Source organism: Rhodnius prolixus, unplaced genomic scaffold (assembly GCF_049639745.1).
Source record: "Rhodnius prolixus isolate KJV_2025 unplaced genomic scaffold, Rpr scaffold_2, whole genome shotgun sequence".
NCBI lineage: Eukaryota > Metazoa > Arthropoda > Insecta > Hemiptera > Reduviidae > Rhodnius > Rhodnius prolixus.
Genome location: NW_027411592.1, coordinates 24,935,890 through 24,961,627, shown reverse-complemented (window position 1 = coordinate 24,961,627; position 25,738 = coordinate 24,935,890). Strand labels below are relative to the sequence as shown.

The window sequence follows — 25,738 nt, the reverse complement described above, 5'->3', positions numbered from 1 at the left end:
TTGCTTAAAATTCCAAATATTGCACCCACCCTCTCAAACTTGTGCTTTGTATTTCTTTCTGTAGCTTTATAATTCAGTAAATAATTAAAAGTTCATACTAAATAATGTTTTCCAAAATCTAAAAGAAGAATTTTAAGAATAATAATAATCAAAAAAATCACTAAGCCAACAATAAGTCTGCCTCAACACTGTAAGAAATCACAAGCAGAAGTCTCCAACAAAACATGGCGTAGTGTAGTGATTAAAATCGTTCTTATTGTTGAACGATGGTTCACAAATACATAAATATTTTTATACTCTATAAATAATTTTATACAGTTTCTATATTTTTCTACTGTTTTTTATCATCTAAAATCGCTCACAGTAATTGTTAATAGTGAGAGTTGCAGCCTTTTTAAGATATTTCAAATGAGATAGACACATCTTGAGATATTTTTTCATTGTTGAAGTGCGTTTCTAAACTCTGGATATTTCCTTGAAAAATAATTGTTAACAGTTCGCGTCAGGTTTACTTTGTACCTTCACAGAAGTAAATTGGTTTAATTTATTTTCAATGGTAGCATCATAGAAATTTCCCTCGATATCAGTTTGATAAAAATTATCTTTTCTTTTTATCACTTTTAATGAAAATGACATCTAAAGGACCTGGATTGTATGAATTTCTAATTGAAGCAGAGTTACAACAATATTTTGCTGGATTTAAAAATGATCTGAAGGTTTGTTTTGAAATATCTTCTGTCAAAAAATTGAAGTTACAGATATTTATAGTGACAATTTTTACAGGTTCAAAATGTAGCTCAGTTGAAATATGTATCAGATGAAGATTTACAGCAACTTGGCATGTCTAAACCGGAGATGCGAAGGTTAAAAAAATATTTTCAAAAACACTTTCCTCAAAATTATCTTTCGAAATTCAAAAAGGTAATTGAAATTAAATGTAGTTTCTTAAATATGCTAAAAGTTGAACGTTTATTCCTTTTATCTCTAAAGCAAGAAATTTGATTATATCTCGTTGACTAGTTGTTCCATCTGGAAACAGTCTTAACATTGCAGCTTGCGCAATCTTAAACAATTAGTTAATCAAATAAACATTTCATTAAATTGTTGATTATAAAGTTATGTGATTTCTTTTCACAGATGATTCTGTCGCGCAAGGAAGAGCAGTGGGAATGCAGCCTGCCAGATGAACCTCCTGATAAGCCTCCAATTAGAGTTCCTAATAAACATATAATTCCAGCCGATGCAATTATAGTAAATAAAGAATTAGGTACAGGTGAATTTGGAGTAGTGCAACAGGGAGTGTGGACAAACGATGGAGAGAGAGTAAGACCAGTTTTACTTAAACATGTTTTTCCTTTGAGCTTTTTACAGCTCACCGACCGGTGATGCACCATGTTGTCTGTAACGAGAGAACACTAGCCGAAGGCCGACAGTGCGCTGGAAAAAGCTCCGGGCTCCAATAACCTCAGATGATGATGACCCTTAAATTTAAAAAAAAAATATATATATATATATATATATATATGTTTTTAATCCACTAACAAACATATAATATGTGTAGGAAATATGATAATCTAGTATTAAATTTTAATATGAATAAAAATTTTGGCATAATTCAAATATATTTTTGTTTTAAAGATTCAGGTAGCAATTAAATGTCTCAGTCGGGAACGAATGCAAAACAATCCTATAGAATTTTTGAAAGAGGCAGCTATCATGCATGCTATAGATCACGAGCACATTGTAAGACTATATGGTGTTGTCCTGGATACTAATGCTTTAATGCTTGTAAGTATTAGAGAAAAAAGTATTTTTCGAATTTAGTTTTCTACCCCTTTGTTAGACAATCATTCTATTATGTCTTTATTTTGTGTTTAATTCTAGGTTACGGAGTTAGCGGCCTTACGTTCGCTTTTGGAATGCCTGAAAGAACCTTCATTAAGAGCAAGTTTTCCAGTTCTGTCGTTGTGTCATTTTGCAATTCAAATTTGTGATGGTATGCAATATCTAGAAGCAAAAAGACTTATCCACAGGTACCTTATCCTGGTTATTTTTAAAACTGATTCTATCAATAAAACAGTTATTATAAAGCAATAATTATTTTTCACACAGAGATTTAGCAGCTAGAAACATCCTCGTTTTCTCAAAAAACAAAGTAAAGATATCAGATTTTGGACTCTCTCGTGCGTTAGGAGTTGGGAAGGATTATTATCAGACCAACTTCAATGTGAATCTGAAGTTACCTATTGCATGGTAAATAAATTTTGTTTTCTGCCAGATTATATTTATTTCTTTAGGCTTGTTATTATTCGGTATAAACCATTGGTCTAAAATTTCAATTAGGTTTTATTTCTCATTTTGTCAGATGTTTGTTACAAGTGTTTTTTGAAAAATACTGGGAAGGTATTCATAAAATATTTTTTTTTTTTCAGGTGTGCTCCAGAGTGTATAACATACTTAAAATTCACATCCGCTTCAGATGTCTGGGCTTATGCAGTCACTCTATGGGAAATGTTTTCATATGGCTTTCAACCTTGGGCGGCACTCACAGGTCAACAGATCTTAGAGGCTATCGACGAACCAAATCCTCAGGTTAAGGTTTTTACGATAAATATTGAATTTGGATCCTGCTAGATGGCAGTTTAATCTCAGGGAGTTAGATAAGACTTAACGATTATATCTGATTCATCTGTTCTTTGAAACTAGAATTTATGTTATTTCTGTGGCTCTTCAAAGTCCTTCTTGTTTTCCTCTCCGTCATTATTATTACAAAACCAAACAGTTTCAATTATAAAATATAAACTTCTATTTAATTTTGAAAGCGGGAATTTCGAATGTGGCACGTTCATTCTGCTCTGTTGGCCAATATCCGGTCAGTACCAAACATAGTTCAATTCAATCGGATTTCTGGTTTCGAAAAAAATATTTTAACACCTTACTTCTAAATACCTTTCTGCACTTTAATTTAACGGATAGATTGGTCGAATACAAGGTTTAAGACGAACCCTTTGTGGACAACATGTTGATACAGCAGCGCAGATTATAGTTGGTGTAGATCTGCAACACATCATGGTTGCTACGGTTAAAATATGTTGCAGTACCACTTCGTACTTACTGGCCAAAAGCTTAACATGATGCTTCATGCCCACGAGGGGTTATCGACCTGACGTTCGAGTGATGAAGGTGGGCATTTCTAAAACATCAGTCTTTGTACAAGAGGTTTTGTTCCATAAATTTTCGGACGGTGAAGTTTGGTTTCTTGGTATGCTGGCTGTGCGAGGCTGTAGTAGTGCTATATTCTTGCATTTTGATAACATTTTTCGGATTATACTAGAAATTGACATAATCCTGTTTATCATAGTCTAGCAAACCAGGTTGGACGCATTGCACATCACGTTTCGGATAGTAGCATAATCTGATCAGTAGTAGTGCAGATCAGATTATGTAGACTTCTTGGTGAGAACAGCGTTAAAGGTTATAAATAAACCATTTTGTTTTTTATAATATTAACTAATAATTATCATTTCTAATTGTTGAAGAAACAAGAAATTGATATCATGACAATGATCAAAAATAAAGATCAATTGTGCAACCAATTTCGAAATAAAAATTTAGAAATAAAGAAAACAAATCCATTAAATCTAACGAATTATGTTGGCTGATAAACTGCTTTAACTAACAACATTTCAACGAGTTGAACTTAGATATATTTTCTGATGTAAGTGCTACGTTCTAGCTGGTTAATATCCAAGGTTAAATATTAAATGTTTAGTTAATATTTTTTGCTAACTTAAGCTATTTTTTAAAAATATTTAGAGATTGGAACGACCAGAATGTTGTCCAAAAGAATACTACAGTCTTATGCGAAAATGTTGGCATCATGATCCTAGCAGACGTCCGAAATTTAATGATCTCATGAGACAACTTCCAGATGTAAGTGGACTTTTGTTATTCCTTTATATGAAATTTTAAAAATTATTTATTTATTTAATTGTAAAGATTTCTATTTTAAATACTTTCGTCAGTGTAAACCTGAACAAGTACAAGCGATACAAGATTCTGGCGATGAAAGGATGAAAAGAGATCAACTAATTTTCAGAGTGGGCGATATAATTACAGTTTTAGACAAAAGGTAAATTTGATTAGATTATTTCCAGTTAAAAACAAACTTTTCCTTTTTTGAGTCACAGTTTCGAAACTCTGAATAGATGATTAGGATATTACGTCTATTTTTTTTTAATTCGACAACAAACGAGGCGTCTCAGTATTCTTTCTCTCTCTTTTTTTCATGTAGAGGTTAGAGTTTGAATTTTTTCTACTTTACGGTACTTTATTAGGCTCCATTCTAAGGGGTGACGTCATTAACCCTTCTATGTAGACCTAGAATTTGCTAAGTTATAAACTATAATCGGTTATCCTTTATAGGTACTTGGCTAGGAAATCAAGTCTCGATGTAGTACTTACAGTAAGGTGGCCACTATTTACCATCACTACTTATTTTTTAAAGAATTATTTCTATGGTTTTCTCATCATCAAAGTTGGACATCTAGTTTCTTCAGACGCTATTCCAGTTTTAAAGTTCTGTCAAACATAGCCCTGATTGATTTCAATAACTACTTAATAAAAATATTTCAGTAAAATTCAGACCTGTAAATAAAGACTTATTCGCATTGCAGGGATTTTTCGGAAAGGTAGCATCACATATTATCGACTCTTATTGTTTGTGATGAATATTGGACCAAATGTGACAACTTTGCAAAAGAATGGATTAAGAAGATTGATTGCCAAATTCTGGAATTAGGTTCTGAAGCTTTTAGCCGACCTCGTTTTATTCTGCCGCGAGTTGTCTCATATTTCTCAGAATTGTTTAATTCGAAATTCTTATTTAAGGTTCACTTTCAGTAATCCAGAATTTGGGATCTTATTTAAATAACTTATCCGGAATTCTTATTTCTCCGAAGGAACTGTCTTATGTCGAAGAGAGTATCTCTCAGTAAACATTTTTCATGTACAAAGTTAGTGTTTTATTTCGCTGAAAAATAAAGAATTTTATTCTTTATTATAAAGATAAAAACATTCATATTTTAATTATAATAGTTTCATTTAAATATTACTTTCGAATTTTAATCTGTTTAATTACTTTTTTGTTTTTTTACATATTAATGGAACTTTTAATTTTAGTCCAGTGCAAGGCACAAACCTTTGGAAAGGTGTGTTGAATAATGGGAAAACAGGTGTATTCAATCCAGCTCTAACAGTTGCATACTTAGGTTCTAATCTTCCATCCAATAAACCAACGGAATTTATAAGAGGAGGTATGTTAATGTTGTTAAATCTAAAACTTAATATTTAGGCTAAACGAAGTTTGTTGGTGTACTATGTGGCAAGAGTTTAAAAAGTATATTAAAATCGAAATAATTAAGGAAGCTAATTACTTAAGTGTTTGCTAATGCATATTCTTGTTAGTAAGACTGACTTTAAAAAACGTTGAAAGTGTGGATTGAATAATAATTGATTCGCAAGTTCCAAAAGTAAAGTTGTATCTAGTTTAAAATGACTCGGTTAATTTAATTATTTCTAAAACATTTCGAATAGACTAATCACTTTCCTTTACCAACTTTAAGTCTTGTGCTCACCACAGTAATCGAATCATCCCATGAAAGGGCTTATCGCTTCAAAAAATTTAAGAATTAATTTGTTATGTGAAAATAAATATTGGAACTAATGCCATTTTAAGGAATTTCTTCCAAGAAAAGTTGACTAGGGTAAACTAATTTTTTCAACCATGAAAGGGATCAACTGCAATATTTTGAGATATCAATGAAAGCAAACGATTTACTGATTGTTCCAATCCTCCAAACCAGAGGTTCCCAATCTTTTTCGGATTGCGGTTAGTTTTTTTTTTCTAAATTTTTGACTTTCTTGAAAAATTAGAAAACTTTCCTTTTCAAAAGCGATTGCCCATTTAACAACGAAAAATTAAAAACAGATACAATTTTCCTTGGGATAATAATATAAAATATCTAATTTCAACTGTTTCAGTAACAACTTTCGGACTCGAAAATCGCCGAATTGTTTAATTGAATATTTCGCGGCCCCCTTATGTCGGTACCTTTGGGAATCACTGCTCTAAACCATTCCAAGAACGATCCGAAGTCTAAGAGTATTTCACATTCATTTTATTTTTTATATAGATGGTAAAAATGCTTACTCATCTAAAAGAAACAGATTAAGAACGGATATGATATCTGCACCACATGGGGATGTCAAACATACTGGCCATGTTGGACTTGATGGAGCTTATTTTGGTGATATTTCATTTCTCGGAGGAACTAAGGTAAGAATATATATTATATATGTGAGAAGTAAAATAAATATTGGGATGATACTATGTAAAGTATTACATTTTTTCCATATTATTATCATTCAATTCAATACTTTGTATCAATCTAGAGACAAGTTTTTTCATTTCTGTTATTGGGGGTTTTCGCCTTTGTTACCCAGTTCTCTTTTTCGATTTTCTTCTCATCATCATCGGAAAAGTATTCTTCACTCAAATTCCTTTCATTTAGTGAAGATATTTAGTGAATATTGTTGAAATCCAGACCCAAAAGGCAGTTAAAAAGGGGGTTATTTTTTTGGACATGCCATTGTAATGATCATCTTAATGCGCCAAAAAAATATTTTGAAAGTTAAATTAATTTGTAACCTTCTACCGTAGTATGAACACGTACCCCATCAAGTGGTAGCGCCATATAAACCACATACAGATAATGAAGATACAAATAGCATTTCTACAGATAAAGCTCCATTACTTGGCAACATTACTCATACTAATGGTAAGTTTACAAAAGAGATTATTTTCCATTAAGAATCATTTCTTACTAAGTTTCTGATATTTACATGTAGGAGCAGGTTGGGCAGATACCACCTCGAATAGTAAACTTCTCACTACAGATCATGAATATCATGAAATAACGGATGAAGAAGCTGTGGACAGTCCAGGATTTGAGGTAAGTTTTTCTAATTTACACCTATTACTATTTTATTCAGTCCTTAAATTGTATTTAAATTTGTTGACTGTAAACTATAAAATAAATAAATTTACTTTCTTGCAGAAACAATTCGATTTTGGTCCAAGTCTACTGGATGAAATGGATGCAGCCTTTAGGAATTACTCTTCACCTCCTCCGCCACCTCCGCCGCCATCATCGTCTTCCACTTGTCACAGTATGGTCAACGAGATAGTAGGTAATGGATCTGGTACCCAGCACAGTAACCAACACGAACAACAGAATAAAAGAAATGAATCTCTATCGGCTACTAGCAAAAAATTGGCAACCGTGAGTGTATTGATTTTTAAACAAAAAAATGATTCAATATTCATTATATTGGATTTATTTTAAAGAATTTATCCGTCATAACGTGCTTATTATCTTTTTTTCTTACCTCTCATATTTTCATCTAGCTTTAGAGAGAGATTGGTGCATCAGTTTCTGGGAGAGAATTTTTTATCAATTTATAAAAATTTTGTCATTTTCCATTGCAACATCAAACTTTATGAGGTAGTTTACTATGTGTGTAAGGAAGAAAATTGCCATTAAATGGTATAATGTGGATTTAAAGTATTGAAAAAATGTGTTTTGGGACATTTTAGTTATAGTTTCCTTTGGTATGTACTATTACCGATTCATGATTTAATTTCAAGCAGGAGGGAATTTTTAATGGAATGATAAAATTTAAAAATATTCATAATTTAGTAATTTCAAAGGGAATTATTGTATAATTTGAATTCAATTATTAATCATGTTTATTTTATTTCTTAATTTCTTATCGCTCCAATATGATGTACAATGGCGATTTAATGTTCCATTAGTAGGATCCAGAACTATTCTTAAAAATACATTTAACACTTGACTATGTACCTGAGTATTTTCACGTTGTTGTTGATTGGACTAATCCGATGTTTTATGTATAGTAAAACCTATTGTAAATATAGACGTAGGTGATAGATTGAAAAAGGAGTGGCTTAATAAACCAAAATCGTCTACGACCTATCTATTTGTGATTTTCTTAAGTGTGGGAGTCTGTCTAAGATAGTGAACGTTTAAGGCGCCACGGTAGCCGAGCGGTTAGAGGCGAGACCTGCGAAGCTAAAATGTATTGTGGTACTGGGTTCGATTCCCGGTCATAGGCCTTGGATTTTATTTAATGTTTAAAAATGAGAAATAGTAAAGTGTGTTTGCTAGGCGCCTCCGTCCACGACACCTAATTGGTAGTTGGACGTTAAGCCCCGCCTGAAAAAATAGGCGATTACTTTACTTTAGTGAACGTTTATATCTCGTACAGAGTAACTATGAGTGACTATTATGACAAAGTTCAGTTGCCGGTGGGTGCGCTAAATCCAATGAGTTCCACACACCAGCTACCTCTGTAGACCTAAGTGAATTGTGTGAATGTTATACGTTTCAGTATTGAGACGTGTTGGAATGGAATACCGGTAAAAAGTATTGATTCCAGAAGAAGTGGTTTCTTCATGCAGAGAAGACTCTGCAGCGAAACTTGTACCAATGTACCAATCTCTGAAGTGGGGTGAAAGGCTGAAAACGGTATATTAGAGTAAGCCAAGATGTTTAAAACTGTAATATTGCTTAGCAATGCGGTTTCAAATCACTTATTCAATTAGAGTTGTTTATTGTTAATTTTGTAACTTTTAACTTTTACGAAGGTTGTTCGTTTACAGGTAAAGCCAATTTCTTCCAGTGATGAAAAGACTCTAGATACGGCAATTGCATTAACATATGAGCTGGCAAACAAGGTGATGGTCCAACAAGTACAGCAAGGACCTGAAACTAGTCCGAACGGGCGTTCGAATGGAAGTGCTGGTGGTGGAGTTAATGGAGGTAGTGGGCCTCATAAAAGTGGAAGTGGAAGTGGTGGACTCACTTTCAAATTTCCCCAGGTTGGTGGCAGCGGAGGAGGTGGAAATGCTGGTGGAAACCAGTCAAGAGGTAGTCATTCTAGACATGAAGGTCGCACCTTCACTGATGAGGCGCAAGCAATACCCGATGTTCATGTAAGTATAGTTTACAATAACTTGTTTACACAATTTCCAGTCTTGCACAGATCCTTTAATGAATTTTCCTTCATATTAATGTTGCTTATTCAATCCATGAACGTATTTTTAGAAACGGTAATTATCAGTGTAAATCCTTAAAAAGTGTAACATTTTTTTTCGAATAATATTTCTTTAAAACTACGTTGTTAACTGGTTCAGTGTTGACACGATTCGATATTTTTATTTTACTTCTACTGAAGTGGATCCTGATATACGTCAGGGGTGGCCAAGACCCCTTATCAAGGGGAAGTACGCGATCGACTACAAGGTCTCATAAAGTAGCCCGCGAAGCTGACGTGAACATTGACAATTTGTAAATATAAAATATAATATAATTTGTAAATATAATACATATAATACTAAGTGAGAACGAATAATATAAAAAATAAACGTAAGATAAGAGCTTCTTAACATTAAAAAGCAGGGATAAGTGTCCAAATATTTTGAGATTTGCTGCATAGTTAATGAATTTTTTGGTCCAACATTTTTTTGCAAATCAGCATTTTTCTGCTTGAATATTACAAAAACTAACGTAAGTCGATCATAAATATCGGATTTCATTTGTAATCGTTTTTAATAATTACTTTACGTTAAAACGAACCAATTTTGTACAAAAATGCAGAAATTTTTGACAAGACGTAGTTTTCGAAATAAAAAAATGATTTATTTATTTGGTAAGTATCTAAAAATTATTTAAAATATGTCAATTCCTAAGTCCATTATCAAAAAACTTATTTGCCTCAGATACACTTTCACCAAAAATATTTAAAAATTGGCCACCCCTACTTTCGTACTCGAAGTTACTAACATTGGCAAAATAAGAACTATTTCTTTCTCACTTATTCTTCTTCAACTGGGAATCATACTAAGATTATTAGTACGATGTAAATAGATGTGTGTTTGTGTTTTGTATGAATGAACCGAACCCACTTACAGTATTCGCATAAAACATTTTGAATTACCCAATGTTAAAATAATAAAATTATTCAGATTTGCTTATAAGAGAAAAAGAAAAAACTTTGAAACAGAAATTACATTTTAAAATTGCACTTGTCTTTACATTATTTTAATTATAATATTGTTTATATTTAAAATAAAAACGTGTTGATTCTAAAATATTTAACTTCTCTTGAATTGGATCAATGAATTGGTAGTTAGCTCTGCATAAAAAAATTGGCCAACTTTTTTTTAAATGAATGGGTTATATTTGTAGTAATAATAAATAACATAAACATAATCATCAAAACAATCGCTGAAAGAAGTTATTTTTGAAGATGCTCTTTGCATTTGTTTTCAATTTCTTTGTCAAAAATAATAATAAATTGAAGTTCATTTTTGCTTCATTCGTTATTTGCTTTAAAAGGTATAGTTATAAAATGATGTTTCTTATACATATTTCTGGTTTAGTTCAATTATTATTAATTGTTTTAGGCAGTCTTTTATAATAATGAAATTAGAATTATTAGGTAAATAGAAAATCGGGAAGTGCAAATTAAAAATAAGTTATACTGCCAAACAGTTAAATGGTTGAACAATCCTTTCATTCGGCCTAAAAAAAAAAATAGTTCAAGACTAAAATTAAAAGATCATGATTATACCAATACTTAAAATATTTTAAATTACAGTAATTAAATTAGAAATATAAATTAATATATTAATGGCAAACGGAAAAAGAAGAAAATTAAATAAGACAATCTGAGGCCAATCAAGATTTTTTAAGTCTTCATTAAGAATATAACCTCTTTAAGGCTTTAGTAAAGAAGTATATGTTCATATGCTGTCGATCTAAATCACTCAATAGCAACGGACTGACCAATTTTCCTTATCGTTAGAGTAATCATGTGTATAAAAACTTTTTAAATAGTGTTCACGAAATGGCTAGAGATTGCCAACTGAGAAGTGCAAGAAATTATCTGGCTTCTCAAGCTTATAGATAGAACAAATATTATTTTGATCAAAAATATTCTCTCTTAATCTTGAGTAATAAATCTTAAAGAAAGTAATGAAAAAATAACAAAGTAATAAAATAATAAAGAGATTAGGCATTTTACTGATGAGGATAGCTTTTTTTCGGCCATCTGGTAGTACTGAGTACTGGGTATTCACCACAACGTAAGAGTCGCTGCCTAACTAAGAAATGTGTTCTCTAATTTTGAAACTCTAGATCGCTAATTTTGAAAAAAAATATCTTGTTTCATTTTCAGTAGTTTAATCTCACATTTTATTCATTAGTACCTGAAAAAAAGCGAATGGAGGAGAGATTTATAAAACAGTTTGAATTTTTACCGTACAATAGAGCAATGCAGTGCCTAAATTTCGTTGCATTATAATTATTGGTGGAGGGGGGGGGGGTGCTACAGCATTAAATATTTTTTATACGTCCTTTCATAAGATAGCTCTGCACCTATAAAGAGCACTTTGATATTAACTATTGCCATCTGGCTTTTAACGGCAAAATGCTCCGCACATTTCTAAATTTTCCTTAAGAAGTAAATTGTAAATGAATGAATTTATTTTTTTATGTCCCAGCAAAGAAGAATTCCTTCACATTTTGTGTAGCAAATTCGTAATATAACGAAGGTTTTAAACAGGTCCACTCTGCTAGGTAAACTCATTACTCCTACTTAAGGGAACCATTTCGCAAAAAAATAGTTTGTTAGCAGGAGGTTAGAAGATATTTCATAAAAAGATCTGATCACTTTCCATTCATAAAAATTCTTAACTTCACTACTTGTTGCCCAATTTTTGTTCACCCTATTCTGCCCCTATTTTTACTGTGTTCTGTATAAATAACGAGCCACAGTTTTATTTTCAGTTTGGAACTTCAAGTGTTGAGAAAATATTTTTAAATAAAGTAGTTGATTCTTCAAATCCTTTGTGCATTCTTAATTTCTTTTGTCTACTAAAAGACCATGGCTATGAAATTTCGCTCTTATCTCCCAACATTTTGAATTAGATGAATCCAAATTGTGATTAGGGTTATGAATTAGCTAGCAAGAAGCTAGCTCCATACACCTATTCTATTCTAAAACCACAGGATTTTTTCAATAATTCATTGAATACTTTCGTGTTTATTTTATAAATTGTACTTTCGTGCTTAAAATTTTTAATTAATTTTTTTTCTGTTTTCTTTTGGTTCTATTATTACATATAATTTAAACAAAAGTTTGTTTGTTCGTTTGACTAACTTTTCTTTGTTATTTCATTTGCTTTCCCTGCAATAAAACGGTACGTTAATTTTTTTAAATTTTATTTATTGCATGAATTTGTTGGTAAATTTTATTTGTGTTGTATTTATTTACTTTGTTTGTTTGATTGTTTTTTTATTTTATTTTTTATTTATGGTTGCTTTATTTAATTTGTATTGTGTTCTCAAATGAATCAGTCAATATGCTCAAGTTTACGTTCTTTAAGTTCTTGCACAAGCTTAGAGAGCCTGCGCAGTACGACACCTTTTCGACTCCCTCTTTGGGATCGTGCTTCAGCCGAATTCTGTTTTGCACGATCTAGAGACCTTTTAACGCGTCATCCTCCAAAGTTGGATTCATCTACTGAAGTATTGAGTGGTCATAGTTCTGGCGGCTCAAAAAAAGCTTGGATTGATTCTAGTTACAATTCATCTTCAAATATGTTAACATTGACTTCCGCGACTAGCACTTCCACCTTGGGAGGTTGTCCTTCTTTAAATGATCTTAACGGAGGACTGATAGAAAAGTCAAGTGGCTCAAGTCGTAGTAGTTCCACATTAAAAGATATTCCGTCCTGCAATGAATTTCCTGCCGTTACAACAGCCATACCTGCTCCCACATTTACAACATTTGGTAAGACATTACCACCACCACAAAATCAAACACCAAAAGTCCATCAGCATAAGAGATCAGCCAGTGAAGTGAGACAATATCCATGCTCGAGTGGAAGGGCTATACCTCTTTTGCCTCCACAAAATCGTAGGATTCATAGATATCACTCATCTATAGAAACACGTCGATGGTTTGCCGATACTCGTAGATATTCCTCTCGTTACAATGGAGACACGTCATCTTCTTCAACTTCCTCAACTGATTCAGATTATGATTCTACAAGAAAAGGTGTCTGCAAGAATAGAAAGATTATTTACTTGAATTAATTCATTAAACAATTTAATGATAATTAATAAACAATAAAACTGTATTTTTGTGAACGTTCTCCGGTCGCGCTTACCTTTTCTTTTCATTAGTTTTTATATCACCGAAACTACTTTATCTTAATCATGCATTCTTGTAAAATTTTGGTAAAAGATGATTACAGCTGATGGAATTTTGTTGAAAGTGTGTTTAGTTTGGTTGTATTAATTTCTGAATAAAATACTTTGTTTAATTTTTCCGCCACGAAGGTTTTGGTTTATAGCTTTCTTAATGTATGTTATTACAACTCCTATTGTTGTTTTATTTTGGATTTTAGAAATACTCTCCTAAGGATAGATTTGAATTCTAGTGTTTTTTCCCCTGGCGCGTCGACAGACATGGACAATTAGTGCAGTTAAATAGAAGTGCTTGCTGCAGTTATTATGTTGAAGTAAAAGATCTTAATGTAAGTCTCTTGGGAGAATAAATATCAGAGTGGTCTCGCTATACGTACTTATCCTTACTAATGAACATTAATAATAAATTTAAGACTACTGTTCATCGCTTTTGGTTTCATTAATCCTAAAGAAAGAAAGAATGTTAAAGAATATTTTAGTAATTATTTTTTAATTGTGCCGAGCTTTCGATCTAGCGACTACGTCATCTTCAGGGCTTATTAAGTCCAAATATCGTTTTTTAAAAATTATCAAGAATAAAAATTCTGTTTACAAACTCTCCAAAGAAGTTAGAGATGTGAACTGAGCCTGGAATTTAAGCTCAGTCCAAGCGTTCACTATGCTTAGTCATCATTACCAATCATAACTGCAGAAGCTAAGTAACCACTTTCCAATATGATCGTAAATTCGTAATCTAGCTTTGACCAATTGAGGCGGATCTCGTGGCGATTGTGGATACATGTTTACATAGTGAGCAGTGCCCAAAATATATATTACAGGTGTCTCCGGATTTTTAGTTGAAGTTATACCAAGTGCGTGCCAAGGGTCAATGCTTCCATGTACAAATAATACTCTAGATACTGACAGATGAAGGTCACCATATATTGTATTCGTTCGTTGTATACCAAGATCAAGTAGTTCTCCGTTGAATCCAAGCATCTTTGCATTGTTTTATAAAGAATTCCAAGGGAAAATTAGAGCCAAACAATTCCGCATCACTGCTTGAAGTTTGATAGAATCCAAGTTCTGTGCAAGTTTGGTAGAACCACTGACCGACCTGCTGCAGCGAAACTCTCTGGCCAAGTGATGTTGCTTAATTCTTGAATTGAAGCTGAATAAATATAATCCAGACATTTTTCATTTTGTACTTTTCTCATCATGCTATTTACAGCTGCATATCTGTCAAGTGGTTCGCCAAGAGATCTATCATGATTTTGCAGAGGTCATCTATGGTGATTTTTGCTTTTGGATCTGCTGAAATTATTTTCTTTGTTATATTGAACAACTCCAGCAAAATTATCAGCTAAAGATGAAGCCAAACTAGATATGTCTAGTGAGGAGAAGCTTATATCTTAAATTCCTTCTTCTACTATGATTTACCGGAATTAGTAAATAATTAGATTAACAATAAATAAATAAAATTTATTTAATAAAACATCTATATATAATTATATAATTAACTAGAAGTTCTCAAATCTTAGCCTAAAAAATTCCTTCCAACGAGGAAGATGTACGGAATTTGCAAGATCCAGATTATTTGGAAATTATTATAATTGAAGAAGCATATGTGTGAATTAGTGATCACGAAGATGATTTATGATGCTCGCACTAATTAGTGTAGAGTAGCAAAAAATTACTCGTACATTGCTTAATTTTATGTAACATTTTTTCTTTTTGTTTTGTGGGATCAAATTTTTGTTGTAAATGACAAAAACATCTTGAAATCTGATGCTTCTTTTTTTTTGACGAATAAGCTCAATTTTACCTCTAATCAAGCAGTAACATATTTAAGGTCCTCCATTTTAGGAATTCCAGGCCCCCACAAACTCTCACGGAACCTATTCATTTATTTACTTTTTAATGCATTTTTGTCACGTCACTTTGTTATAATGAATTATTTTGCTGTACCTTATTTGTTCCTACTGTCTTTTTTTCTATTATTATCCCGGTATCGCTTATAACTAATAAGAAATGAACTGAACTTTACTGAAAGTACATATCTCACTTTTTTAGAATCAAGGGGATCAATAACCTCCATCATTCCTTGTTGATGATTATAAAAGAATAGGGATTATATGTTGAGAAAAAATTAAATAAACAAATTGAGATTTAAAAACTTCAAAAAATAAGGTATAAAAAAGATTATATTGAAGAGGGGTTTTATTTTACGATTCTTAAAATGACACCATTAAAAGAGAAATTTAATCGTTATTTTGGTTATTTAAGAACTGGGAATGATTATTTTTAAATGAAGACAATTTTGAAATGCGTATTTGCAATGTCTCAATGTCTATTCCCTTGACTGATGACCTTATTGTGACCTTACTCAAGTATGGATCTACTAAAATGCTCTTATCGTAAGTTAATTCAGTAGTTCTTCTTTAATTGAAATTAGTTCCCCTATTGCCCAATTTATTCCAGTAATAAGCTGTTAATCCCTAAAAATCAGCCTTCACTAAATGTAATATAAGAACAAGTGTTTAATTTAATGTTTGAAGTTCTTGATCTGCATCTATTCTTTTAATCTGACAGCTTTATTTAGTTTGATTTGTGGGAGATGGCAATGTTGAAGTTGTAGTGGTTACGTTAGTACTATTTACTCATCAAACATTCGTAATTTAAATGTTGAAACTCTTGCTAACCATATAATTATCTGGAGACTTCTTAAAAGCATGTCTTTGTCAGTGAAATGCTGTAATTTATCAGTTTAAACTCTCTATTTATGCAGTTTACTAACTTCTTAAAAAGTATATTCAGCATTAAATTTACAGGGTGGGGCAAAAGGTATGAACCGGTTTTAAAGGGATGTAAAACAAAAACAATTCAGCTTACAGAAATTATGTTTATATTGTTTAATTCAGTACAGAATCTAGTTTTTTACATTAAGTTTGAAAGATACCGGCCGTCAGCCGCGATGCACTCTTGACGGCGAATTCTGAAGTTTTCAACCGCTCTTCTGCACATTTCGATGGGTATTGCCGTAACCTCCTCTCTGATTCTGTCCTTAAGTTCTTCTTGGGTATGTGGACGATGTTTAAAAACCTTTTCCTTTATGTACCCCCAAAGAAAAAAATCACAAATGCTCAAATCTGGTGAGCGCGCAGGCCACTCCACGTCACCCCTCAAAGAGACGAGGCGCTGGGGGAACACTTGCCTCAATCTCGCCATTGAAATCCTGTTGGAACCAGATGTCTCCCAGATTAGTTGCTTCACTCAATTCTTCCAGCTCAGGTTCAAAAAACTCTTCCAACATTGTCACATAGCACTCAGCGGTGACGTGGAGTGGCCTGCGCGCTCACCAGATTTGAGCATTTGTGATTTTTTTCTTTGGGGGTACATAAAGGAAAAGGTTTTTAAACATCGTCCACATACCCAAGAAGAACTTAAGGACAGAATCAGAGAGGAGGTTACGGCAATACCCATCGAAATGTGCAGAAGAGCGGTTGAAAACTTCAGAATTCGCCGTCAAGAGTGCATCGCGGCTGACGGCCGGTATCTTTCAAACTTAATGTAAAAAACTAGATTCTGTACTGAATTAAACAATATAAACATAATTTCTGTAAGATGAATTGTTTTTGTTTTACATCCCTTTAAAACCGGTTCATTTGCCCCACTCTGTATTTAGTAGAATACTGCAATGGAAGTAAAACTAGTTATCAATAATTCTGATTGGTTTCGTTTTATCCTCCATTGTTAAAACGCTACATCGTTTATATTTCAACGTTGGTTTCTCTTTAAATATTTCACTTTGAAATACATAAAATTTAAATGGCAGTATTTTCATTTCTTGAATTTATAACCTATAGATTTTATTTGTTAAAATTGTAATTATTACTAAATTCCTCTTTATTAGTTCTAATGACAGATTTTCTCTTTTCTTTTCCCTTCCCTTTAACCTAAAATTTGATACATTTCCAGTTATAGTAGCGCAACCACGAAGAAGTTTTTGTTGATTGCATGATGATAGCTTTACAGCGAGCCAGAACCGTACTAATTTTTTTTATTTAAAATAAATAAACTGCTAACTAATTCAGGCAATAATGTATGCTTAAATTGCTACTTTTTTCGTTTTCATTTCGCTTAATAATTCACATTTTCGAAGAAATTATTAATTTAAAGCCATCGACAAATTTAGCAGAAAACATTACGGAAAAAGTTGATTGGATCTCCTTGGATTTTTCTCTTCGTAGGAGTCTCTAACAGCTCATTGCCCGTTGATGATCACTGTTTCTTAAACAAGAGAACATTAACCGGAGGTTGGCTGTGTACTAAAAAATGCTCATGGAGCTAATGACCGCAAAAGTTGAATTGCTTTAAATTAAAAATAAAATAAAAAATTATAATGATAATTGTATTTAAATTGGCCTTTAGAAAATATTAAGTGACCTTAGAAAGTGAAATTGATGGATTAAAGGAGAAAAATAAATAAATATTTGTTGATAATAACTCATATTATTTGTCATATAATATGAAAAAGTTGCTTACGGCTCGATTGATTTTGGTATTTACTCCTTTAGTAAGAGAAAAGTTCATTAGAGTAGAAAAAACTATTGTAAGTAGATACTTAAATGTACTTAGCATACATTTATATAAGTGAGATGCAAAACAACAGTAATATTCAATTTTCAAAGACAACAAATCTTTTGGTTGAATTAGCTGGTATTTGCACAAAAAAATGGCAAAATTCTTTGAATCTTCCAGTTTTAAGAAATATTGTTAATAATGTTTGAAACTGCTATCTTGTTTGGCCTTAATTATTCTGAGTTAGAAGTACAACTGATTCATTCATAATGAGCATTAAATAAGATTTATGATGTATGCATGTAAAATGATGTATATATAGTCTTTAGAAATTTGATTTAAGTCATGAAGTAAAACAAATGATATGCTTTCTTGTAAATATTGCAATCTATTAGGTGGTGAAGAACGGAATATTTAAAAAGAACGTCGATGAAAAAAAACCTCTTAATAAAAGTAATTCATTTTAATTTTTAGGACTTTATTTTCTATTACTTTATTTGTTAACCTTATATAAAGAATATTTTATTGATTGTGGCAAATAGTATGTTTTGTAATTAATTTGAAGATGGATACGCACTTTCTAAGCTATGTTGGAGAAAAAAGCTATTTGAACAACATATTGTGATCAACTGAAAATAGATTAAAGTCCTTGTAGTAATAATATTGCCAGCAAAACTAGGGACCGCTTAAGCTAGTCTTCGAGATTTCATCATTCAAGGTTACTTGAAGAAATTGTTTTTCTTATTCATTTTCCGGCTAAGTTAGGTTTTTGAACTGATTGTGCGTTTTAGATTGTTATTGCTGTTTTATTTAAATGTGGTTAATTTCACCATCAATGTTAGGTGGGTAGCAGCAGCGTTAAAAGTAAAAACGCCCCCTTGCGTTAAAAGTTCTTCAGTCGCCATTACCTTATTTTCTCAATTGTGGATAGAGTTATTTATTTATTAATTAATGTATTGTTAACTTATTTGCCCTCTTTCTTCGACGCTCCTCATCCATAAATGCGTATATCTCCATCTCTCTACTGATCTTCAAAACTAGTTTGTGCGGTTGCAACCACTCAGTTACCATAGTGTATATTACTAAAGTTGTAACATTTCATAACTTTGACAATCTCCTCTCTGAAACAAATTTTCGTGTACCACTGTTTTAGCAAATACAGAAAATCTAATAATTTCTCAATTTTTTGTATACTCTTCATATTGATTTCGATTAAAGATGCATCTATATTCAACTAATATTCTAATTTAATAATATAATCAACAATTGTGTTTTCTTTAAAGAAAAGTACATATAATTTAATATTTATTTACTTTATTTAATCTAAAGCCAATTGATATAAGCGGACTGGCTCTCTGTGTATATATATTTTTTTTTGCTTTATTTGATATATTAGTGAGTGTGTGTGTGTTTGTGGGCGTAATTGTAATTTGTATTTTATGAGTGCTTATTTATGCATGTCTCCCATACAGTTATATATTTTTATAGAAATTTATTTTTATGAATAAAAGGCAATATATTAATGAGAGTAAAGAAGGAGTCCTTAGTTTTTTTTTTGCTTTTTATTTCATTTTCTAGTATTTTTGTTGATTATATTTCTTTCCTTTTTTTTTTTTAACCAATCACCTTTTTGATTCTACTTTATGTTCCTTTTACATTTGTTTTCCTAACATCCTACATCCTCACACATCATCCCATTCCGTAACTACAGGGTAGTCTCACGTCAGAAGCGAAAGCAGTGTATTCAATGTTAGTGGAACAACCAGTGGAAGCTAATCCTTTGAGGATGCTACGCTCAGCTCCGTTAGTACGACCCAAAATAAGAGGGAATAAACATCAAAGACTTGGCGGAGTAACTGGGTGAGAATTTGTTTAAAAGTTAATAAACACCAGTTATAGAATAAATAGTGTTAGATTTAAGAAACATGATTTCAAGTTTCGTACTATTAATTTAATGATTGATGTATCTTCATTATAGTAACTGTGCATACCAATATGTTGGTTTTTTCCAGCCCTCATATAAAGTAATTGGTTAATGTGCAAACAAGACCACTATAACAATAAATAAATAAATAAATAAATCTTCATTATAACTTCTTGTAAAACATAATGGTTTATAGGTCCATGAACACTCTTAGTCTGGACAGAAAGTTATCAATAGGAGATCCTCCAAATGTAAGCGAGATAGATCATGAAGAAGATTCATCCCATAATGGTTCGTGTCGCATTATTTTATTTTTTATTTAATTAAGAGAAAATATATTTGTTCAATTGCCTTTACCTGTTTTTGAGAAAAAAGTAATTTTTATTTTACCTATTGTAAAATTGTTAAAATTATTGTGATAAGAAAGATCCTGATTCTATAATATTTTAGTGGTGATTGCAATACAAATTATCACAACAAATAGAACGGTGCATTATACTGTGACACTTATAATTTTATTCTCTATTTCTATCCTGCTAACGCTTACAAATGCCCTACTTTAAAATAGCTTTAATTTTCCCTGAAATAAAGTAATGTTAAATAAAAATTTAAATTGGTTGGGCGTAAATGATTAGATACAATTAAGGAAACATAAAACAATTAGATTAGAGTGAAAACAAATTTGAAATAAAATAAATCAAAAACGATGAAGAAAAATGATGTTGAAAATGGATGAATAGTTGAGATAAGAAAAATATGAACTACAGAAAGAAAAAAAATTGGTAAGAATATTGATAATGGGTTGTAAGATAGGAAAATGGGTTCTGTTGTGTTTAAAGTTTAGGATGAGTAACGATGAGATGAGTAACGGATCCATTATTTAAAGAAGTTAACTGGTGAAAGGATGTAATCATGTTTTGAAAAGAATGCTGTAAAATAACATATAACATGAAGAAAAGCAAAAAATAACATGGTACGAAACGCTTAAAATTAAATACCTTAGTAAATTAGTTCAACGGTTTCTACTCGTTGTCACGCTCCTACGCCACTGAAATATAGGTTCTGAATGTGATGTTTAACCCTCAGATCAGTCAAATAAACATTTTGAATTTTTGAATTATCATTTTATCTCGAAAAATATTTTACAAACTTTTTTTTAAGTAAATTATGAAGTTTCTTAATCTAAGTATGTGTTCTTATATAAATCTAATGAATATTAAAAGCAAATTTAAAATAAACTTTCTTTTTGCAGCAATAATTGGTGATAATGCTATTCCCCTTCCTCCAAGAGACAGAACGAGATCACTTCTAGTTGGCAAACCTCGGCACGAAAGAAAGTATCCTCTTATCATCCCCACAGCGATTGCGCAGGCGTTATCGCAGCATTCTGTTTCAATAGCAAAAAACAACGGTTGGTAATAAAGGAAATAAATTTTTTACTAGTATAGTAATTTCTATTTCTGAAAGTAAATATTCTGTTCTGTTGATATTTTTTCCTTTAGTGGGGTGCTTAAATAAAATATCCATTACTACGATCTGTTTGCATCTTTCTATTTTTGAGTAGACCATTGTTAAGCTTTACGGTAATTAAAACTTTCATACGTTACTTCAAGTTCCACAATCATGGTAATATAGAGTTACATTACACGGTGGGTAAACAACAATACTCGGTATCCAAAATATTAGCAAATTTCTTTGAAAATGCACTAAAAATGCTGCGGACAGAGGGAGGAGGAGGTTCATGGTGTTTTTGAAATAATTTCTTTAACAAAATTGTTCTGTTAAGGTTTTATGTTCAGGGCTACGCAGATGACATCTTTATAGAGTCAGGACAGCCTGTAGTGCAGCATTTAGGTAGCGGTTGAAGTCTGACTAGTAGAGGGCCACTACATTTAATCACGACAAACATGGCGATAAAGCAAACACCATCTATTATTCTAAGATCCGCAAATACTTTAACATAAATCACAAATTATTAAGATTATTTAGGGAATTATATTTATAGATTGTTAGAATGATACATAATTTTATAATGCTCTTTATTTGAATTAGACGGTTGACTTGCCCTCATTTTGCACAATGTTATGCAATTTTAAATCACTGCTTTGTTGGGAGCTGGATGTTAATGGTGGTCACCCTTTTGCTTAGCTTGGAAAGTGATTTAATCTTAATGGGAAGTTTTGTTGGGATTACTTGAACTAAAAAGTAGCGTGTACAAAAAAATAATAAGGGCATGCATAGGTCGGTGACAATTTGAACGTGGACTTTGGTCACTAATGGACTCCTTAATTTGGCGGTACAAAGCCCTGACTACTGGAGATGTTGCAATTATTTATTAATACGATTGCATTTTCTAATCAATACAAATACTAAAATTTCATATTTTTCTTATTAATATTCTTCCGGTCGCTCTGATGAGCAATGTATTCATTAAATTTTTCAGAGTAATAACTTCAGAGGACTAATTAAAAATATCTAAATTGCAGAGCCAACTTATTTGGGATTAGAGGACGACCCTCCAGAAGAAGCTCCTGTTAAACCGGAGAACTCTTCTACGTTCAATAATATCAAGGTGGAAACCCCTCAGAGGTAGATTCCTTTTTATGTTTAAATTGTTATTAACATATAATATATCTAGTAAAATTTACTGTATTTAAATGTTGTTTTGATAAGTTTGACAAAAATTTGAAAATTTCTTTCATTTATTTCAGAACCCTTGATGGAACTAATCAAGTTGGATTTGAGGAACGAATTGCGAATTCCTTTGATCTTTTAGATCAAATGGAAGATTGCAGTTCCAGTGAAGCGGAAGAAATTTCAAAAATACCGGCGATTTATTCTGCTAGCACAGGTAATGGAGATAATGGGACGGGAAATGTAGTGAGCAATGTAGAAGAACAGAAAGATGAAGATCAGAGGTTGATGTCAGTTATGACCGATGTCTTGGGAGCCAAGGTTGACAACTACCATTATTACTAAAAACAATTATTTAAATACAAATTTTATTCAGTCATATCCAAAAATAATTATTGATAATGGAATTCAGTTTTTCGTTTATAGGTATCCCAACAGGTTTGTGAAGAATCACTGAAAGCCACCAATAATGATGTGCATAGAGCTATAAAATTAGCTAGATTAAGAGCCCTGGTTGTGTCACGAGCTGAAGCTAATGGCGAAGAAAGTTGGGATATTCAAACGGGGCTGGCCACTTTAAGGGCAAATTATTGGGATGTAGGCAAAGCGGCTTTGGAAATATTTGGACCTCGCAATTGAAAAATTATTTTCGCCGTTTAGGTAAGTCATAAAGTAGAAATAGCTATCAAGGATTTTAAGAAATTGCATTAAAAAAAAGTATAAAGTTGCAAATTGACATAGTTGTAGTTGATAGGTTAGTATATTATTACCAATTTTAACTTCTTTCTGACATTTATTATTTTTCATTCGTACCTCCCACAGGTGCCAGGTGAGACCACTCGCCATGTTTTGTAGAAAAGAAAATTAGAGAAAGGGAGGAGCCGACAGTCAGATATAATCTCTCCTCTATATAAAAAGTACATAAAAATAAGTTTAGTTTGTGTACCAAGTTCAAAAGAATTATTTGAAGTGCTCGTCCGGAAATCGCAAAATACTAAAAATAAAAGATCAGTTTAATCATTGCTTTCAGTATTACACTAGAGAAAAATTCGACAACTCCAGAATTGAATACTTTGTTAAATTATCCCTATAAAGTGGAGCTTTATATTACCCTTTTCTAGAACCCCACTAAATGAGCTTTTCTGGAGAAATGTTTCGAATAAAAGTGATACTTATTCGTGTGAGTTGTTATAGCCATTTTCTAAATGAACCGCAAAAAACAGAAATTAATTGTTCCGTAAAGACATAACCACTCTACAATTATCGAATCCGAAATTTTTAAAACAATTGGTTCTTACAAATGTTATACAGGTGTTAGAATCGAATAGTATACTGAATTCGTAGTCAGAAAGGAGCCCCCTAAAAGTTGTTTTTTGAATTTTATTTGAAACACTTATCCAGATAAGTGTTTCAAATAAAATTCAAAAACTTAAACCACTGTAAAATGGATTCAGTTATATACTCGCACCGCACCTTTATAGTTACTCCTTGAGTCAAATTTTCGATACTACATTATTATCAGAAATGAAGTTTTTCTGGTGGACCCTGAGTCCCAAAATGTGTTTTTTAGAAAACTTTTGTTACTATGTATGCTATTGTGGTGGGGACCTATCTTCTACAGCAATCCTGTTTTTTCGTACTGATCTAGTGTGCTTTTTATAGACAAGCCTCGCCCAAAACACACGTGAGAGCAGTGTCTGTTGTAAAGTCGTACCACTTGTTGTAGTGTATGTTAATCTTTTTTAGTTAATTCATTAATCCATTGGGAAGATAGATTATTGCCAGTTTGTCATAATTTTTTTATATTATTAGTATTTGTTATAATGCCAATCTTTATAGGTAGGGCTAGGTCATCATCCGGGTAAATTTTAGAAATAATTTATATATATATATATTTTTTTTTAGGTTGCAGTTTTTAAACGAAAGTCAGTCTGTCTTTCTTCTATTTCGGAGAAAATCAACTTTCAAGCTTACTTTTTATTTTCTATCCTAAGGGCGAATGAAATTTGATTGAAGGTGTAAATTATATAGAAAGAATTGTAAAACGTTTGGCGTATAAAAATATGCGAATATGTAATATTTTAATACTTGCGATTTGATTTATTTCATATTTTTGAAATTTATGTATAAGCAGTATTTAAATTTTATCAGACTGCTCATTTTTTGATACCTACAGAAATAGTTATCTTGGTATAAAGAAGAATTTGTAGTTAGCCACGGCTATTATCATTGTAATTAGTACCAATCACATTTTTCTTATTTAATATTTCTGATACAATAACTTCATGTTATTATTTAAGTTATTTAAAACAATTATTTATAGCAAAATAGATTATTAACTTTTTTAGTATTTTTATTAATTATGAAGTCTGTTAATTATGAAATTTATTTAATTATTTACGCTGATATTGTATATTATTTGTTTTCATTCAGTCGAAACATTCAACTTGTAATGAAACATTGAAACAGCTTTAAAAAGGAAAGATCCAGAAAAATATTCTGCCAATTATTTTTATACATTTACTATGTCTACTATTCTTGTACATCTTAGCTCTCTAACCATTTGAACAAAATGGATAGGAATGATTTATTTTTTAAATTAATTATTATATCATCTATTTATCCTAATTCAAACTTTATTTCAAATCGTTTGTTTATGCTGAATGATTTCTTGCCTTCGCATTTTGTTTTTATTTAATGAAACAGATTTTTGCCAATTCAGCAAATTGATCTAGTCTTCTATGCGCTCAGAAAAGTGCCTCTTTTTTGTAACCGATGTATTGTGCTATTGGGAAAACAAAACACTGATGTTTATTCTTGGAACTCTACTGCCTTGTGGTTGAAATTTAATTTTTCCTATTTTATATGTTTTTTAAATATGAATACCCAACCTATTCCAGTAAAAGTTTTATTTAGTTGTAAAAGTCTATGTTGTCTTTCTTTATATTTAAAAAAAAAATATTTTTTAAAAATTATACAGATCTGATATTGTTATATGTCAAGTATTGTTGTACATTTATATTTTATTTATGTATTTATTTTTAGAATTTCATCCCGCCCATCTGCAAATAGCTAAATAAATTTATGGAAATCAATATCTTTTTTTATATAATTTTATTAAGTTAATATAACAAATAAATATTATAATTAGCCAATTTAATAATTATTAACAAAAAATACCTGAAATAAGAACCTTGTGGTGGTAGGGATGGTTATGTTTTTACTTAAAATATAAACGTTAATAAATTATTTGGAAACTGAA

General features: G+C 31.4%; 1 protein-coding gene and 1 pseudogene across 6 annotated transcripts; one reads left to right on the top strand and one right to left on the bottom strand.

Moving 5' to 3' along the window:
• The first annotated feature begins 206 nt into the window (after nt 1–206).
• On the top strand, nt 207–25,738 carry Ack-like (activated Cdc42 kinase-like). Of its 6 annotated transcripts, none has more exons than XM_074118572.1 (22): nt 207–716; nt 784–921; nt 1,138–1,323; nt 1,639–1,788; nt 1,885–2,033; nt 2,113–2,253; nt 2,433–2,592; nt 3,817–3,933; nt 4,026–4,132; nt 5,182–5,315; nt 6,195–6,337; nt 6,722–6,839; nt 6,916–7,013; nt 7,119–7,343; nt 8,744–9,076; nt 19,630–19,778; nt 20,039–20,133; nt 21,095–21,253; nt 22,329–22,431; nt 22,554–22,797; nt 22,903–23,136; nt 24,382–25,738. In XM_074118572.1, exons 1-21 carry the CDS (start codon nt 624–626, stop codon nt 23,113–23,115), a joined length of 3,255 nt encoding a protein of 1,084 aa, XP_073974673.1. In that variant the 5' UTR covers nt 207–623; the 3' UTR covers nt 23,116–23,136; nt 24,382–25,738. The 6 variants fall into 6 exon arrangements, with proteins under 6 accessions (XP_073974673.1, XP_073974671.1, XP_073974672.1 ...); XM_074118570.1 differs by having other exon boundaries at nt 6,910–7,013; XM_074118571.1 differs by lacking the exon at nt 24,382–25,738 and adding an exon at nt 23,299–24,348 and having other exon boundaries at nt 6,910–7,013.
• On the bottom strand, nt 13,622–15,243 carry LOC141449850 (putative serine protease K12H4.7; annotated as a pseudogene).

What these genes read in the sequence shown, in the direction of transcription:
- Ack-like (XM_074118570.1), top strand. Translation starts at nt 624, where the DNA reads ATGAAAATGACATCTAAAGGACCTGGATTGTATGAATTTCTAATTGAA. An exon ending in ATTACAGTTTTAGACAAAAG is followed by an intron (nt 4,133 to 5,181) that starts GTAAATTTGATT and finishes TTTTAATTTTAG; the next exon opens with TCCAGTGCAAGGCACAAACC. An exon ending in CTAGCAAAAAATTGGCAACC is followed by an intron (nt 7,344 to 8,743) that starts GTGAGTGTATTG and finishes GTTCGTTTACAG; the next exon opens with GTAAAGCCAATTTCTTCCAG.